General features: G+C 40.2%; 1 protein-coding gene across 3 annotated transcripts in view; it reads left to right on the top strand.

Annotated features, from left to right (window-relative positions):
- Positions 1-18,425, top strand: part of ADAMTS9 (ADAM metallopeptidase with thrombospondin type 1 motif 9) — a 172,582-nt gene that overhangs the window by 114,117 nt on the left and 40,040 nt on the right. For 2 of the 3 annotated variants that reach the window (XM_055414265.2, XM_055414262.2), the window contains exon 29: positions 14,772-14,939. The exons of the other annotated variant lie outside the window; for it this stretch is intronic. In XM_055414265.2, the coding sequence (XP_055270240.1) occupies positions 14,772-14,939 (168 nt within the window). The remainder of the gene's footprint in view (positions 1-14,771; positions 14,940-18,425) is intronic. 3 annotated transcript variants of the gene reach the window in all.

The following is an 18,425-nucleotide window of genomic DNA, read 5'->3' as shown; positions in this document are numbered from 1 at the left end:
CATCCAACAGCATGGCTCCCAGAGGATAAGGAGGACTCATGATCAGAAGTCATGGCTGAAGTCACAGTTGCAAACCCCACAGAAGTGACGCTGGTTAGCTATCAGAACGTACTTCTCTTGAGAGTCGAATTTTCCATCAAGCAGTATGTGGGATCCTAGGAAACTAGGAAGGTCAAAGATTTTCAAGAATAAACTGAAAATAGAGGGGTTTCAAAGTTGTGTCAAAAGACTATGAATTTGCAAATCAACACACAGTGTCACTCAGTCTTTTTTGGAGCTGGGAGGGAAAGTTGTTAATGTGTACAGATGTGCCCAGTGTGTTCCGTAGACATTCTGCATGGCAACTTTGGTGGGGGCTACCAACTTTGGATAGAAAGTCATCAATGAGGATGAGAATTTCTAAGAAAACAAGGTTACTCCAACACTCCAACATGTTCTTACATTTGGGCTGTATAAACTGATAGCACTCATAGTGCAGAGATAGATGGATGGATGGAGAGATAGAGGTAGATCCAGAGATACAGATTCCTTTGCATTTTATGTTTCAAACAAACAGCACTTCCCTCATTCACGGTAGAATCTGCATATGTGTAATGTTTCACCTCTATTTAAGGGTTGGTTTCAGAACGGAATATTTATGAGTTTTGGACAGGAGGTACTTTTATAAAAGCATAGTTAATCCTAGTGAGCATTTTATCTTGGAAATAGGAGACCAGTTTCTGATTAGAAACCGAGACAGTGGTACAGAAACTGTTCCATGACTTGTGTATAAGTCCGAAGCAGGGTTTCCCAGCCTTGGCACTATTGACGTTTGGGACCAGATACTTCTTTGTTGTTCTTGACATCATAGGATGTTTGGCCACATCCTTAGCTTCTACTCACTAGATGCCAGTAGCATATCCTCTTAGTTGTGTTAACAATGTCTTCAGACATTGGCATATGTCACCTGGGAGCAATATTATCTTTCTCTCATTGTTCAGTGAGTTTCTTACAGCAGAACTTCCCATATTCTCATGGGCATTAAGTAGGCATAGTAAATTATTATGTTGTAGAGATCACTAGATTTTCATAGTTGTTTTCCCACCAGGTTTTTTTTTTTTAACCTATCAGAAGAAACCATGATCAGCTTTTTCATGTGTAGTGTTAACCTGGCTTTTCAGTACATGAACTTATGGGGAAAAAAGTTTCTAAAGTTTTACCCCTTCATACCTCTCCTTTTCCACTTTTGAAATCTTTTCTGCTTTAACAGATGGTAGTTCTATGTATTTACCAACTTCAGACCCCCATGCCACACAGACACACGTATTTATGATCAAAATGGCAAACGGAACTCCAAGATCTGTGGGACAGAGAACATTTTAGATGATCCATCTCCTGGCCCTAGAAAGAAAATCAATCTCAATTCTTCTTCTTCAAAAAGGTCACTAATGATGGCAATAAACTACTAGTAGTGACTCTAGGTCTTCGAGACCAGAGAAGAAATCTGTCAGTAGAGGAAAAGCAAACAAAATGAACCCAAGACACTGTCATGAGCCTCAGAAGTTTTATGGTAGGACCCAAACTTTAATGAAATATTGGATTTTTCGCACAGTGTTTAAACTTTATTGGATGAAAGAGCAGAAATTTTTATAAAAAGAGAGACACACATTGGAGCTCAGTGTAGATGAGACCTTGGTTCTCCATAAGACAAATGGGTGCCACTTTCCAGAAATAATTGGAGCTTTAAATTACCAGTGGGCTAACTATGTCAAAAGCTCTTTGAAATTAGAAATGGAGTTTTGCCTTTTACCTTTTACCCTCTTACCAGTTATTCTGGGAAGCCTCAGATCTCTGAATAAGTGGGTTTCTCCACCTCCTAATCACCAACTGATGACCAGTGGTCTTATGTACCTTGATGTGGCATGTAAAAGTGCCCATCTGCAGTAGGCCAGATGGATTTTACCAGCAGTGGAGAAAGAATAACAAGAGGCCCACATTTACTGAGCAACTTCTTTGAGGGAAGCTTTGGGCCTGGTGTTTTGTAAGCGTTATTGCTAATCCTCATATAATCCTTGCAGAATGGTCCATATTGTATCCATTAGGCAGGTACGAAACTGAGCTCCAGGCAGGCTAAGTAAAATGTACCAGCATCATACAATCAGTAATTCTTGGATCCAGACCCAACTGACTCCCAGGTTTAATGCTTTCCCTCTCTTCTCTGGAAGGGCTTTCAGAACTTCTATAAATACTCATTTTGATTTGTGACACCTAAAAAAATAGGCTCTTCAGTTCAGTTCAGTTCAGTCGCTCAGTCGTGTCCGACTCTTTGCGACCCCATGAATCACAGCACGCCAGGCCTCCCTGTCCATCACCAACTCCCGGAGTTCACTCAAACTCACCTCCATCGAGTCGGTGATGCCATCCAGCTATCTCATTCTCTGTCGTCCCCTTCTCCTCCTGCCCCCAGTCCCTCCCAGCATCAGAGTCTTTTCCAGTGAGTCAACTCTTTGCATGAGGATAGGCTCTTACCTTAGTAGAAATCAGTTTAGCTTTCTTCTACTTTTTAAAAGCCATTGAAGCTGAGTCTTTGGGGTCTGGATTTTTGAATAAGTCCTTTTAACACTTCAGTAACTTTTGAATGGTTTTCAAAAGAACTCAGCAATTTTCGTCACCCAACACTTTCAGACCAGAGCTCTGAAAAACAGTTGTATTTCCCCTGGACATTTACAGCATGCTAGAACAGTGTGAATTAATACATCTGTAGGGAGATATCTGCTGAACTAAGAAAAGTAGATCATTCTGGATGTGGCCTAATACGATTATTTGGGTATTAACTACCTCACTTAGTAGAAAGGCTTCTGATGGCTAGCCTGTAGATAGCATACAGGAGAGTGGCAATGATTTAGTTCTGTCAGGTTCAATCTTCAGTTAAAATCTCAGGCTTGATGTTGGTTTTGTAATCCTGAATACCGTCTACTTTGAGAGCATTTTTCTAAATGAAAGGGAACTAGAAAAATCAGACGCAGACCTAGACACATTATTTTGGAACAGTGTAAGTCTTTAGGATTTTTGTTTGATTGGTTCGTTGGTTTTTTGACTTGTTGTTTGTTTTGGGGGTACATTTTATTTGCCTTTTTGTTTTTTGTTTGTTGCTTTGGGGTGGCTGGTCATTTTTGCTTTTTGACGTTTCTAGCCAGAATGGAGATGGACAATACCTGGCCCGGATAGAACCCATTCTTGTCCATCGCATTTTTTTTTTTAGTCTACTTTCAGTGTATAGATCTACATTTTTTTTCCACTTGGCAAAAGTGTTGATCTAAAGTGACACCTTTGGGGAGGAAAAAAGCATTCTGTGACCCTAATAGTATATGGCAGTCTTAGTGGCTATGAGCCAAGCTTCCAGGGTTAGTCTTGCCTGTGCAGAACCCAGGATTCTACCGCTTGCTATCTGTTATCTTACATCACGTTCTCAGATAACCTTCCTCTTCGATGTCCCCTGCGCAGTATTTAGGCCTATAACTATGAATTAAATATTAAACCACAAGTGTGCTTAGCCAGTTTTGGAGTGAATAGACACGGAAGGTAGGAGCGAGCAATTGTTATTTATTTGAGCCTCACCAATGAACTAAGCATTGTGTAGCGTGTTTGCTTCATCCATAAAAATTCTTGTGAGATAAGTGGTTCTAACCTCTATTAGCGGAGAAGGCAATGGCAAGCCACTCCAGTACTCTTGCCTAGAAAATCCCACGGACACGACTGAGCGACTTCACTTTCACTTTTCACTTTCACACATTGGAGAAGGAAATGGCAACCCACTCCAGTGCTCTTGCCTGGAGAATCCCAGGGACGGGGGAGCCTGGTGGGCTTCCGTCTATGGGGTCACACAGAGTCGGACACGACTGAAGTGACTTAGCAGCAGCAGCAGCAGCAGCAGCAACCTCTATTAGATACGATTCATTCATGCATGCGTTTGTATGTTCCCTAAGTATTCAATATTTTCTATAAACTAGGCACTGCTCTGAGCACCAGGAAGATAACAGTGAACAGAACAGACAGAAATCCTTGAGCTCATCAAGTTTACATTCTAGTGGGGAGGGGGAATAACTTATAAATCACAAACGAAAGAGGTGAAATATGTATTGTGAAGGAATGTGAGTGGTGCCATGGGTAAAAAAATAAAGAAGAGAGAAAATAGCATGAAAGAGGAGATGGGAACTGTAATTTTTAAGGTCAGACAATTATCCTGTAAAAGGTGAGAATTGAGCAGAGATCTGGGAAAACACAAAAGTTAGCTATGTGGATACTCAGGAGAAGAATATTACAGGAGAAGAGTATTTCAGGTGAAGACCTAGAGACGAGAGTATGCCAGGTATATCTTGACAATTGCAAGGCGAACGTGGCTGACATAAAGGGTGGCAGGATATGAAATTAGAGATGAGATTGATGGAGGGGAACATGAAAGTTCATCATGGTAGAGGAAGAGGAAAAGACCACTAGAGGAATTTTTGCTCACATTTGCTGAAGTGGGAAGCTGTTTAGGAAAGGGAGACTTGAGTAGAAATGTGGATTTGTTTAAAAGAATAAGCCTGGCTTCTGAATTTAGGGGAAGCTACAGGAGGAACAAAGAAGCAGGGAGAACATTAAAAGCCATCGAAGTAACTCTGATGAGAGTGTTCAGTGGAAGTCGTGAGAAGTGGCAGGCTTCTGACATTTTAAAGGTAATGCTGAAGGATTCGGTCCAAGCTGAGATGTGGGAAACGAGAGGGAGAAAGGAGTTGCAATGGCTCCAGCCGAATCTTGTACACTGACTAGGTGGATGAATAGTTCCCATTGATTGAAGTGGAGAAGCTAATCTGAAGATCAGCTTTGGACATGTTAGGTTTACGTTGCTTACTCACCATCGTTTCATACCTGGTTAAGCATCTCACATAAGATCACAAATGAAGAGATAGATAGTAGTCAAACTAGATCTGATTGATTCCAAAACCAAGTTCTGACACGTGCTTCTGCCTCAGCTCTGGGATTTCCACTTGAATAAATCTCAGAGTAGTGCAGGAATAATTTAAATTCACAGAAAGCCATCAAACAAAAGCTTAGCCACTTCCATGCCCACTCTTCCATGTTGTGAGCCACTGACATTTTAGCTGGGTTTTATTTCTTCTCATCTCATCCTTTCATAGCGGTGCTCTTGAGTCTTTTCTTTACCAAAAGGTAAGCAGGAGGAAGAGACAAGGAAAGCCACAAAGGACTTGACTAGTGCCTATTGATTGTAATTTGGTTTTATCTGAAACTCCCAGAAGAACACTGCCAAGTTGAAGGGTGCGCATCTCATTCAGCAATGGTTAAGATGACCTTTTCCCTCTCACTGAGATATATTTCTCTGATTACAAACTCAGAGGTATGCACATTTCATTTCTGGGATGGCATTAATATCCACCCAAAGCAAATTCAATACATGAACCACCTACCTCTCCAGCTGTTAATTTTTCAACGTAAGATACTTGACATACTGGCCGATAAAGATGTTCCTTTCACATGAAGCTGATGGAGGAAGGACCAGACAGGCAGAGACAGCAAGACTGGAAGAGGCAATTAAATGAACCGTAACCGAGGGTTTTTAAATGACTAGCTCTTTGGGAAGGGGAAGAAGCTCAAGGCTGAACATTGGTTGGGTGTCTGAAAGTCCAAATATATCTGGATTGCTTTTCTATGGAGGCATTCCCAAAGGTACCTTAAGTTCCCGTGACTGTCCCTGGCTGCCTGGGACAGTAGTGTTAATGAGTGGGTCTTCTCAGGTGCCATCATCTAGCAGAATGACATCTCCAGATAGCCTTGAACGCTTCAGCCTGGGCCTTTAGTCACAACCCACCTGCAGAGTATCAATAAACTTGGGTCCGTGTTTCCATCAGACATAACTTTTCTATCACTCAGGTTCTTCTGCACCCACCTTTGGAACAGCTGAGAAAAAAGGATCCTAGAACAAAAACGGCACCCACTACCCTCCCCATCTTCCAGTCTGCCTTCACAAATACTTCTGTGGTTAGAGTATGAGTCCTGGTACCATCTTCACCCCTTTCCTGAAAGTGACGATGTCATGATTTTGCTGAAGTCAGATTACAAAAAAATCATCACATCTAACCTTGCAAGGGAAAGAAGCATTACAAAAATCAGCACTGTGCTTGGGAATGGGGAACTAGGGGTAACAGAGCCTGATAACATAATATACCTCAAATTCCTGAAGGCACTATTGGATGTGGCCACGCTAGAAGTCACCATGTATGGCTTTTGCAGATTTTCTTGGTTTTTGTTTCTGTCTTGATGGGGAGAAAAACTGTAATGTTTATACTCCTGCAGAATAAGAAGAGCCTCAATTTGGGTTTCACAAGTTCCATAGCTAGCTTCATATACTACTGTATTTCATGTGAAAATATTTTTCCATCCTCTGATACGAAGTTGTTATATTATGAGGCTGCAGGATGAAACTGCAGAGCATCCACTTTTTGGAAGTGATAGAAGGTGGGGGTCATGAACATCTCTCACTGCCTCCCCTTCTTTTCCTGGCCCTGCCATGTCCCTTGCGAGGCGATTGCGGGGCCACCTACTTGGATATAGTATTGACAGGCGCCTTCAAGTGTGCTCTAAGAGTTGACATGTGAATCTTAGTTCCCTTTCTTCTGTAGTCTTCGACCTTTGTAGCATTGTACAGGCTGGGGTTTGGGGGGGTCACGGGGGAGGAAGGATGGCCCAGTGCCCCATCCGGCTGCAATGACTGTGACTCCTGCATCTGCTTTCTTCTGTGGTGCTCCCTGCCAATCTCATGCTTCCGCAGCTCCTTTTCATGGTAATAAGTGCCATGGTGGTCCTGGACATGAACAGCCATCAGGCAGGCCTGTCAACACTGGCTTTACGCCCTGAAGTAACAGCCCTTGTTTCCTGGCCAAGCTTTCTCTCCTTCCTCCTCTGTCATTTTGGTTCCCTGATGCCCCTGTTCAGAGCCATTCTTGTATTGTGAGAAGCCCTATAAAAATTTCCCTAAACATGTTCACATCGCCAATGAGAAGATATGCTTTTTGACAAAAGATTCTTAACATTCCCACCACTGGGGACCGAGCAGGGGAGTGACTGAATATGGTTATCACTAAGGTAGATTCTGTGCTTCAGGACATTTAAATAAATAACATGACCAAAAAAAAAAAGAAAGACAAAAAGAGTTCTTGAGATAGTAAGTGTGAGCAGGAAATGATGGAGTTGAGATGTGGCTTTCAGCCGTGATGCCTTTCTTTCTCTTACTTGTCTTTCTGTCTTTCGTGGTTAGAAGAGCCTGTATTAATGAGTTATAGTCTATGAGAGTAAAAAAGGCACTGCAGAAGAGAAGGAGTCGTCAACATTTATGTCTGCTCTGGGGATCTCTCTGTGACCTTTAGAAAGGAAAGTACTTCCCCCATTCACAAGAGGAAGATTTTTCCAGACTTGTTCACCCAGCATGCCTGGATTAGAATGTTAACTTTAGACTCCATAAGTGAACATATATTTTAAAAAAATATTCACCTTTGAAACCGTGTGTTAGGAGATCTTTTTAAAGAGTCCACCAAATACAAGTAGTATCAGTGAAAAGAGTGAATGTGTGTCAATTTTACTATCCAGCTGTATACTTTGTCATATCTGGTTGTAAGGCAGCCTTGTTGCATATATATGGTGTTGTTATCCTCATTTTGTTTTCCCCATTTTACAGAGAACACATCTGAGCTGAGACAGGTTGGGTAACTTGCCCCAGATGGCACGAGGATAAAATGGCAGATTGCACTCCACCCTAGGTCTGTCTGACTCCAAAACCTATGTCTCGAAGGGCTGAAATTTAGAGCAAGATGAAGACAAGTGCCATTCCTCGCTGAGGAATCCTGATTCGTGCACAGCCACCTCTTGGAATTTGTTCTTAACTGGTATCTTAGAAGAAGAGGTGGTGAAGCCCATGCTTGTTCATATTTGTGTTGGTGATCCTTTAGAGCCAGAGGTGCAGAATCTATTCCTGCCTTGGGTAGCCCCAGACCATGCTGCTCGCGCTATGTGGGCATGACTGAGTTGGAGTGGAAAGAATTAGGATGTCTGGTCTGCTGTGGGTCCCAAGCAACATGCAGAACGCTAGAATGTAGTCACAAATCCCCAGTGCAGTTGGCACCAAGTCGTGTTCTGCCCTGGGTCCAGAAGCTCCTGCATCCATCTATTGCTTCTTTCCTGTGTGACTCTGAGCACAGCGTGTCTCCTCTTGCATTGTTTTGAATTAGTAAAAACAAATACATGGACTGAATAATCTCTGAGATGACCTCTAGCTCAAATATTTGAGAGCTCAGTCCTCGGTGAATCGGCAGGCCAAAATTTACAACCTGTAACCTTTCCATTCCTGACCACGCAAAGGGCCATTCAGCAGTGAATAGAGAGGGAAACTCAGCATATGACCTCAGGCCGAATGCAAGAGGTGAATCAACCTTGAAAAATGGCCACGAGAAAACCAGAGTGTGGCTCTGACCAAAGGGAAATGTGGCTATTTATCTTTACGTGATATTGTACATAGCAGTATGCTCACTTTTCATAGCGTCTTTCTTCCTGGAGTGCTAAAAAGGTTGTATTAAAATCAGAAATACATTGTATAACCATCCTCTTCCTGGGAGACTAATGAGTCAGAAATCTCTAAAATAGTCTTAGGAAGTGTTTCTTTGAAGTCACAGTTTTCTGTTGTCACCATAGATAAGCAGAGGTGAACAAACAGCCTGTTGCCTTATCCAGGTCTTCTCTTCAGTCTGACTTAAGGAAGAAAATGGTCATTCTGGAAACACACCTGCTGTATTTAGAGGCTAACTCTGCTGTTTCCTGGCTCTGTGACCCTGGGCGAGTCATGTCACCTCTTTAATCCTCAGTTTCCTTATTCGTTAAGAGGAATCCTAATAGTACCTGAGCCACGGGGTTGCTGTAGAGATTAAATTGGGGAAGCCAGTATCTTTGAGCTCATGGTCCCACTCATGTAAGAGATCAATAAAAGTTAGCTGATGTGATTTCTAATAGTCCTGCTCCAACTCTTTGAATCTAAATAGCTGTGCCAAATCAGGTGGGTCAGATTCCAGGCTCTTTCTTGAAACCATTAGGAAAATATGACATTTGGGTCATAGTCTATTTCTGTGATAGCTGTAGCCTTCATGTGTTCATTCATTCCTATAAATATTTTCTCAGCGACTACAGTGTGGAAAGCAGTAATAAACATACGTGGATTGCAGTTACTATCTTTTTTCCCATGTTACAAAGCCCACATGGATTTCTAGGTCTTGCACTGAGCGGTTTTGAAACCTTGATCCCTAAGTCTATATCTCTCCTCTCACATTCTTTTTTATTTTTTCTGGTAAACAGTGGGTACAGGCTGGAATTCTTTGATTTTCATGATGGTAAGATGTTCATGCAATAGTCACTTCACTTATCACCGTACCGTGGGCATATGCATTGCCTGCTTTGTGATATCACACTTTCCAGATGAGATCTGACTATGTTTTTTAAACAAAATCGGAATGAGAGTCAAATCAAGAAGAGCTTATTGTTATGAAAGGACACATTTCATTTTTTATATTAAATTATTTAGATGATTTTTTAATATTTTATAGAATCACTAGGGAAAGGCCTTGAATAAGAATTAGTAGAGTCTCCTGTCTCATAACTGAACTCTGCCCACCAGTCTCAGAGTGATGGTTTTCTGTCAAAAATGCATAGATCATTATAGAGTCTTGGCTTAGCTTAGTAGATTCTAGCATATGACCTTTCTCTTGGCTTTTCAGTTCTTATTTCTAACCTGCTATCAGTCCTCTGTTTGGAAATACAGACTCCTTGATCAATATCCTCCAAACTATATTTCACGTAAATAGAATCTTATATATACAGATCACTTGGAGATAAGAATCACTCAGACATACTCCACTGTGCCGACATTCTGCTGGAGCTGTCCTCCTGGACCGTCCATTAACCTTTATGTATCAAGCATCAGCTACAACTTGAGTAGTCCTGGTCCACACCCCACTCACTGCATGACCTTCTCTGAGCGCCCAGCGTACTGGCCAGATACTGTGTGTATCCGTGACCTCCACTCTCCCCTTCTTATTCCTTCTTGGCTCCTAATGGTGTCCTTACCAGTTCTGTGTGGTGCCCCATCTCCCTTCAGATGTCCAGGTTCTCACCAGCCTCAGCAATGCTAGGGATTTCTTTCTCTCTGGATCTTCAGCCCTTGTCATCCAGGCAGACACACCAGGTTGTTTGCTGGCTGCTGGGTGATGGAGAGACCAGCTTCTCAATATAAGTGAAGGGACCGATGCAGGGCATCCCTAACGCCACGGTCAGCACACCAGGAAGAGTGAGATGCAGATCCACGCCACATCCAGAGCTACTGCTAGAGAGAGAGCCAGTTCCATTTCCACCATACGTGTTGAAATGCACAGATTTCAAACTCTTAGACCTTCATCTCAAAAATGAAGACAACCTGTCCACAAAGCTCCACATTAAACATTCCCTTTGAATTACCTCGCAGAAACAAAAGCCAAGGCATTAGAGATGCTGACTTTGGTGTTTCTATGTAACAGAGATTACTTTGAGAGTATTGCTCAAAGTTGGAGGAAAAATCATTCTCTTAAATATGTTTGGTTGTTTCTCCAGAGGAAAAAAGCCAGGGCCCACCTGGCAAACTAGAAGGCTATTTGGCTGCAAATATAAGGAATTAAATATTCCCCAGAGCAGGAAACTTCATATATGTAGCCAAAAAATAATATGTACTAGGTGACACACTAAATTTAACTATTATTTCTGCAATCCATGTTGACACAAAAAGCAGTGCCTGGGAAAGGACTGGAAATAATCAGACAGAAATTTCCCTCAGAATAGAAGAGCTAAAACCTGTGTTTATTTGGTTATCAAGATGATACCTTCTTTATGAAATCATAATAGACCTATTAATAAGCTTGATAGCTAGGAAAATTTCCACAAGCAGCTGCTTTTTGTCATTGGTAATCTATAAAACATGAAATGAAAGGTGTTTGCTATCAGATTAGATACCTTAAGAATTTCTTTATCACTTTTAGATCTGAATTTCAGGCAAATAATATGTATGATAAGTCATCCTGAAGTGTTGCATCCTTTTCTCCAAATCAGTTTCATTCATGTCCCCAAATAAGAAAACCACCCTTAGAAATGGGTGGGATGCAGCTAATCCAGGTATTTAAAAGATTTTTAAGGTGTTATATTTCAAATCAACTTCTTCCATCTTTATTTCCTGGGCAATAAGATGTTGGTTGCACCAGTGCCACCTCTCAGATGAATTAGCAGTGATGCTGTTGATTTTCATTGTGCTGTTATGTTCCCAAAAGACATCTAACCACTTATAATGGAGTTATATATGAAGAGATGTATACACATAAAAAATTTTGGTTATGCCATTTTGAAAACGCCATTTGTCTTCAACAATAGTACCTATCTCTGTGGTTATTGGAAGGATTAAATGAGATAATGTATATAAAGTCTTTAGTAGTGCCTTGCACCTAATGAATGGGAGAAAGCTGTGCCTTTGCTAATTCTGCCTCTGTAGATTGCTTCCTAATATTAGATTACCTCTTCCAGTGACCACTAAATGGATTTATTTGTTCAGTTCAGTTCAGTCGCTCAGTCGTGTCCGACTCTTTGCGACCCCATGAATCACAGCACACTAGGCCTCGTTGTCTATCACCAACTCCCGGAGTTCACCCAAACTCATGTCCATCGAGTCGGTAATGCCATCCAGCCATCTCATTCTCTGTCATTCCCTTCTCCTCATGCCCCCAATCCCTCCCAGCATCAGGGCCTTTTCCAATGAGTCAACTCTTTGCATGAGGTGGCCAGCGTTTTGGAGTTTCACCTTTAGCATCAGTCCTTCCAATGAACACCCAGGATTGATCTCCTTTAGAATGGACTGGTTGGATCTCCTTGCAGTCCAATGGACTCTCAAGAGTCTTCTCCAGCACCACAGTTCAAAAGCATCAATTCTTCAGCGATCAGCTTTCTTCATAGTCCAACTCTCACATCCATACATGACCACTGGAAAAACCATAGCCTTGACTAGATGGACCTTTGTTGGCAAAGTAATGTCTCTGCTTTTTAATGAGCACCTGGTAAGTTCTAAGAATTCTGCAAAGTGTTGGAAGTATAAGCCCATAGTGATAAACAAAGCTTCCGTAACCCCTGACCTCATGGAACTTATAGACCAATAGATTACTAAATCTCCATTTCCACCAACTCTCCTCCTCCCCTCTGTATTAAGGGACAGCTTGTTTGAACTGTTTGTATATTGAAATGATGATCCTTCAGGGTCAAACTTGCTTTCAATTGATGCTTGTTCATCTGATTAATAAGACAGCTATGTCTGTTTCTTCACCATAATCAAACACATTACCACCCATGAACCCATATCCTCTAAATTCAGTTCATCTCCTAGAAAATAATATATTCTTGACCCCCCTGTGCTCTCTTTCCCATCTCTAATCCAATTGCCCAAAGCAGAAAACCTGGAGGACTTCCTGACCCTGCCCTCTCCCATCCACCCCACAGCTGATCCATTGGGGAACTGTCATTTGTAGTTCAAAAACTGTTTTAAATTCACCAGCTTCCTTCACACACCCCCACTTTGCACCCTCATGAATGCCACCATCACCTCTTGCTTGGACAACTGAGTTAGCTTCCTAAGAAGTTTTCTTGTTTCCACTAATGTTGAATTTCTACCCATTGTCTGCTCAGTAGTAAAAATAGAATTTTGAAGCGAAAATTAGACTGTGACTTACCCCTAACTTAAAACCCCTCAGTGATTTTCCATCTTGTGGAGAATAAAATATCTTATTATCATCTATTAACTTGACATGGTCTGGCCTTCAGTAATGCCTCAGGGACTCCTCTTAAAGTCACTTCAGCCCCTTTTCTTCAGAGTACTCATGTCATTTAGCAAATATGTATTTGTCTTTGTTGTCACTTGATTAATGCTGGTCTCCCTTTCTGGTCTGTAAACTCCACAAGGGCAGAGATTATATCACTTGTATTTATCACTGTATCCCCAACACTTTGCATAATCCTGAAAATTTAGTAGGTGCTTAATAAATGTCTGCTGACTAAACAGACATTTAAAATCTCCTCAAACTCTTAACTGTGTCCATAATTTTGGTGGAAGTAACATTTTTAAATATTAAAATTAGTCACTAATAATAGGGATTATCTGTGTGTAAGTCATTAGACCATTGGTTTATAGGGAAACTTCTTGGAGATTCATTATAAAAGTCTTCTAGAATTGTAGCCCAAAGTTTTCATATACATCAAAACTCTAAAGTTTGAAAGATGGATGTTTTTGTTTTGATATAGATATTTAAATTGGACTCCTTCCTTCCACACTGTATACTCCTTCCAGAATGACTACTCAAAATCATAATACTCACAAAGTAAGAGCTCAAAATAAAAAAACCTTTCCATCTCCTGAAGTAAAAAGTTAGACCCAAATATATTAATATACATATTTTCTATTTCTCTAGCAGCTACTTTGGAATTTTAATAATAGTATATATTTACTAGAAAAAAAACATGTCTGGCACATATATGAATGGGATCACTTAGATCTCACTTGGTAATGGTTCAATTTATATTAGGCTACATGTTTTACATGGTGCTATTTATCTATTAGACATGAAAGGACACTTTGGCCATTTAAGTTAACAAAATCACAAAGTTAGCAGGAGAAACTAGAAACATTGAGTAGAAAGAAATGACACTTGAAATCTATTTTTGTTGCATTTTCATATTTTGCTCTTCATTCTTAAACTCATTTCCCTCTGAAATGTAAGGACGTTGTATTTGGGAAATAATATGTCTTGAAAACCGCAGCCAGCAAGCTTATGATTCAAGTGGTAATGACTTCTGTAATCGCTAATGAGGCAATGGACGTTGGCTATCTCAGTGTACTCATTGGGGCCAGCCTCTTGCCTGTTCTACAAGAAGCTGTCATGTCACATTTTTGTCCCGACTCCATGAGCACTTTGATTCCTAAACCTTTCTGAGAAACCTACTCTGAAATCAAAGTCAAGTTTCTTAGATGTGGTCAGACAAGGTCACATTAAAACAGTTCAGTGAACCTGCAGATCAAAGTTGAAAGGTAATGCCTCCCTCCCAAACTTGGCACAGACCCACCTGCTAACTTACCTTTCAGTTTCTAACATGCCTTTTTCAACTCCTTTCCAATGGACTGGGAAAATGAGAGCTTATCCTCTGAAAAATGGTGGAAGAGTTTCCTTAAATCAATTCATTAGGAAATTGAACACAGCTGTATTTTGGAAGTGCACCTTTATCCAAAAGAGTGGATCATGAGGTATTTTGTTGAAGAAATATCTTGATCAGAGACTGCATGAAGTGAGATGTCCAAAATAAATCCTTACTAATTCATAGTAGGACTTCTTTAAATCATAATTTCATGGTAATTTCAGGTTAATGGGCTTATTTTTGGCCTATATTACCAGGATTTACCCTCACTCTTGAGTGACCCAAAATACTAGACAGGATTCCCGCTGTCCACATTTTTTTCTCCACTGCCACGTTCCTTCCATGTTGAGCCTTGAGATATTATCCAAAATGGCACTGCAGAGGGGGAGGGAATGGTGACTCTTGTTAGGCATGATCTTAACATCTCACGACCTAGGTTTTTATCAAATTTCTTGTGATTAAAAGAAAAAAAAAAACAACCTTGCCATTGCTTTATATTTCAGTGTTCTGTCTCTTGTGGTCGAGGGCATAAACAACGAAATGTTTACTGCATGGCAAAAGATGGAAGCCATTTAGAAAGTGATTACTGTAAACACCTTGCTAAGCCAAATGGGCACAGAAAGTGCCGAGGAGGAAGATGCCCCAAGTGGAAGGCTGGCGCCTGGAGTCAGGTGAGCAATGCTTCTCCTCTAACGACTACTTCCTTACCTTTGGCCATGTGACTGACACCAGTGTTGGCTTGTTTCCCTGCTCAGTTTCAGTTTTTTAGAGGGGAGTGTGGAGACAGGGAAGGAAACAGCCTTATGTCAGAATGCTCGCTAGCTGTGGGACCTTGGGCAAGCGGCTTCATCCCTTGGTGCTTTGGATAATATATATACAAGGACAGTTGTGGGGATTAATTCTAAGTGGTGATAGATGTCAGTTTATAGGACAGAGTAGTCCCTCAGTGCTTTGCTGATGGCATTTTTATTGTAAGTCACCATTTAGAAAACCACTAATTCAGATTTCAGTAAGGTTGACTATGGTTACCTGGCAGGAATTGAGTTCAAATTTACCTTTGAGATTCTTAAAGAAAGCTGTCAATATGAAGTATTAAAGAATACTTCTCTGTCCGTTAGATTGTACACAGTAGAGGTTGGGGAAGTTTTCTGTTATTTCCTGGCTCTGCGACCTTGGGTGAATTGTGTGACCTTGCTGACCTGACGTCATATAGCTCTTATGAGGATTTATTGCAGTAATGAATGCCACATACTTAGCTCAGTAGTCTTAACTCTAATAATCTCTCAAGAGTAATATTTTGTTTGAATGAGTGCAGTATGTGTATATCCAGTGGGAAAGTGGGGAAGTACCCAAGAAACTGATTACATTTAGACTCCACTAATTCTACACATTTGCTAAATTCAGTAGGTTTCCCTATTGAATTCAAGAGGGAACTTGAGAAGCTTCTATTTACACATTAACAATTGATGGGTGAACAGATCACTCGTATCTGGCCCTTAAAGTATATCTTGTTACTCCTCACTTATACATTTCCTCAGCTTAGTTGAAGGTGCTTACTTAAAAGTAGTGAGGTCCAGTGTCTTTTCACAGATTCTGTATGTAATATGCTCTTTCTCTCCATTAATTTGATGCAGTGAGATTTTGCTGAGTTTGTGGTTCTCCTGTGCAGTGGAGATGTATGCACATACTCTGGAGAATCAATAGGAAACCAGGTTCAAGGTTGGCAGCCTGTAGAATTGATTCTTTGAAAGCCTGGATCTTGATTCCTAACACCCCAAAGAAGCTTTGTACAGCTGTGTTAACATGAGGAGGAGTTGAGAGTCCTCCATTTCAACATGAATGATAGGAAATTCCTCCAGAAACATGAATTTTTCTTAAGTGCTCTGGGCTGCTGTCATTGTCCCCCATACCTTACAGTCATATTCCCCTTCACACAGAAATAAAAGGTGGCTTGCATCATACCCCAACAGAATAGCCTCAGAGTGCTTTTGTCATATCATGTTTTGTTTTTATTTTTATTTTAACAGTCAAAGTGTCTGTGCCCAGCCAGAGCTAGTTCCTCTTCTGGTTTCTTTAAGGGACCAGATTTCTAGGCAGTATTTCGTACTGGTCATCAGTAATGGTTTGTCTAACTGACTACTGTCATCTCTGACTTCCAGCCCTTATATTTTCGAGCTATTCAATTCATGTAAAAGCCTATAACTAACATTATTTAAGATACCACACTAATTAACTTGTCCTCTTGCACACTTTCATGCTGTTATTTTTCTTTCTTTTTGCCTCTACTTAATTGATAGTTGTTATAAAAGTCAGTTCATTTAAAAGAAGAATGATTAAAAGAATCTTTCACTCTTTATTGATAAGCACAGAGTGAGTTTTACTTTTATATCCTGTGAACTTGATGGAAAGTCTAAAATTGCTCACAAAGCTGGGATGATTAGGTTTGAACCCTTGGGGTTTTTTCAAACATAAGGTAATAGGATTATCGGAATGCTTCCCCAAAAAAGACTGCACCTGTTCAAAATGATTGCTTAGAAAAGTCTAGTTACCTTTGTGGAAAATACAAGTAAACACAGTCTTGTAATAGTCTGTGGCCAACTTTCTAATGCTCTGATTTGATTTATAGAAATGAATTATAAAAGCAGGCAAGATAAGATGCTACATGGGTAAAATCCAATTTGTGCAATTTTGAAGCATACCTGAAGATAATCAGACCCAGAGGTTGATGGAGAAAGATAGTCTGCATGATTAAAGATTATTGGTTTACTAATGATCCCATGGTAAACAGAAATATCCCTATGGCAGTAATATAAAGCAAGAGTAATGATTATCCATTTGCGACAATATTTAGAAGATTTTATATCTGGTTCTTCTGTTTTCTGCTGGTGGCTGTATTTTAGTCATCTCGTCTTCAAGGTAGGGGAAATAATTATTGTAATTTCTCATTATGTCAAAATGTCTGACAGTAATAAGGCATATAGAATATTGGGGTAGGAAACTAGTACAGCCATGCTAATCTTCTTAGTCTCTTCCTCAGAATTAGTGTTTTGAGGTTTAAAGTGTAATGTTTCACTTTTATATCTTTTTGAACATCTTGAATGTGTCAAGGGAATTTTTCTAGTAAAAGAACAACTTTAATTGAAAAACATACCCAAGTTTGAAAGCATTTTTTTTTTCAAAAATTCATGTTCAGTTTGTTTAGGTGATTTTGATCAAGAGCTGAGGGATGAAATTTTCAGACAAAATCAGCATCTGATTCTTGATTCAGCTTGATAAATGTGAAAGCTCTCCAGTTCCATGATTCAAAAGCCTTCCACAGTAAAAATCATTAATGTATCCTATTCCTATAGAAAAGCTTTCTAAACAAAAGAAGATTAAGAATAAACAATAAAAATGATCAGATTAGAATGAAAGTAACACTAAACCATCATTCATCTATCATGAATTCGTTCAGCCCTGAGATACCAGCTTTTTTTTTTGATAGTTGAACACTTCTGTGGTCAGGATGGTCCTTACATCTCATAGAAGGTCATGATTAATTGCTCCTTTTTCTTTCTCAGTGATACAAAATGTAGTACTGTGTCTTGAAGTCAGGGAAACACTTGATTTTTTTAAAGTTCTTCAGTGCTCATGCCAAAATGGAAACCGGCAAATTGCATTATGAACCTACCAGCAGTTTTTGGTTGGGATTTTTTTGTAATTACCATGAGAGTGGCTTGGTCATGGTGATTATGGAGAAACATGGCAGATGTACAATGTGTGTCCTTTGAGAAATCTTAGAAACCCTATGCACATGGTCAGTGATGAGAACTAGAGTTGCCTTAGTGATTTGTGCTCCCTGTGACTTGTATTTGAACTGCAAATGTCAATGTTGAATTGTTTGAATACAGTCCTATCACACACACTCTTGCTGACGTAGTACAAAAGGCCACATAATACTTGCACCATATTTTAAAACTGGAAGCCAAATCCTAATCCACAGTAGCTTTGGCTTATTGCCTAGGATAGAACTTATTTGAATAATTTTTTGTTTTAGTTTTTGCTTGAGTTAGGGTGATTGTTCTTTGCTTTATTTATGTGTGGAGCATCTATGTAAAAGGGTTACTGGGAAGTATGAAAGATATTTTATGCAAGATGCTTAGCATAGAACTAAAATC

Source organism: Moschus berezovskii, chromosome 24 (genome assembly GCF_049115385.1).
Source record: "Moschus berezovskii isolate FMDL1 chromosome 24, NW_MosBer_1.0, whole genome shotgun sequence".
NCBI lineage: Eukaryota > Metazoa > Chordata > Mammalia > Artiodactyla > Moschidae > Moschus > Moschus berezovskii.
The sequence above is the reverse complement of the archived record's forward strand: the minus strand, read 5'-3'. Positions and strand labels throughout refer to the sequence as shown.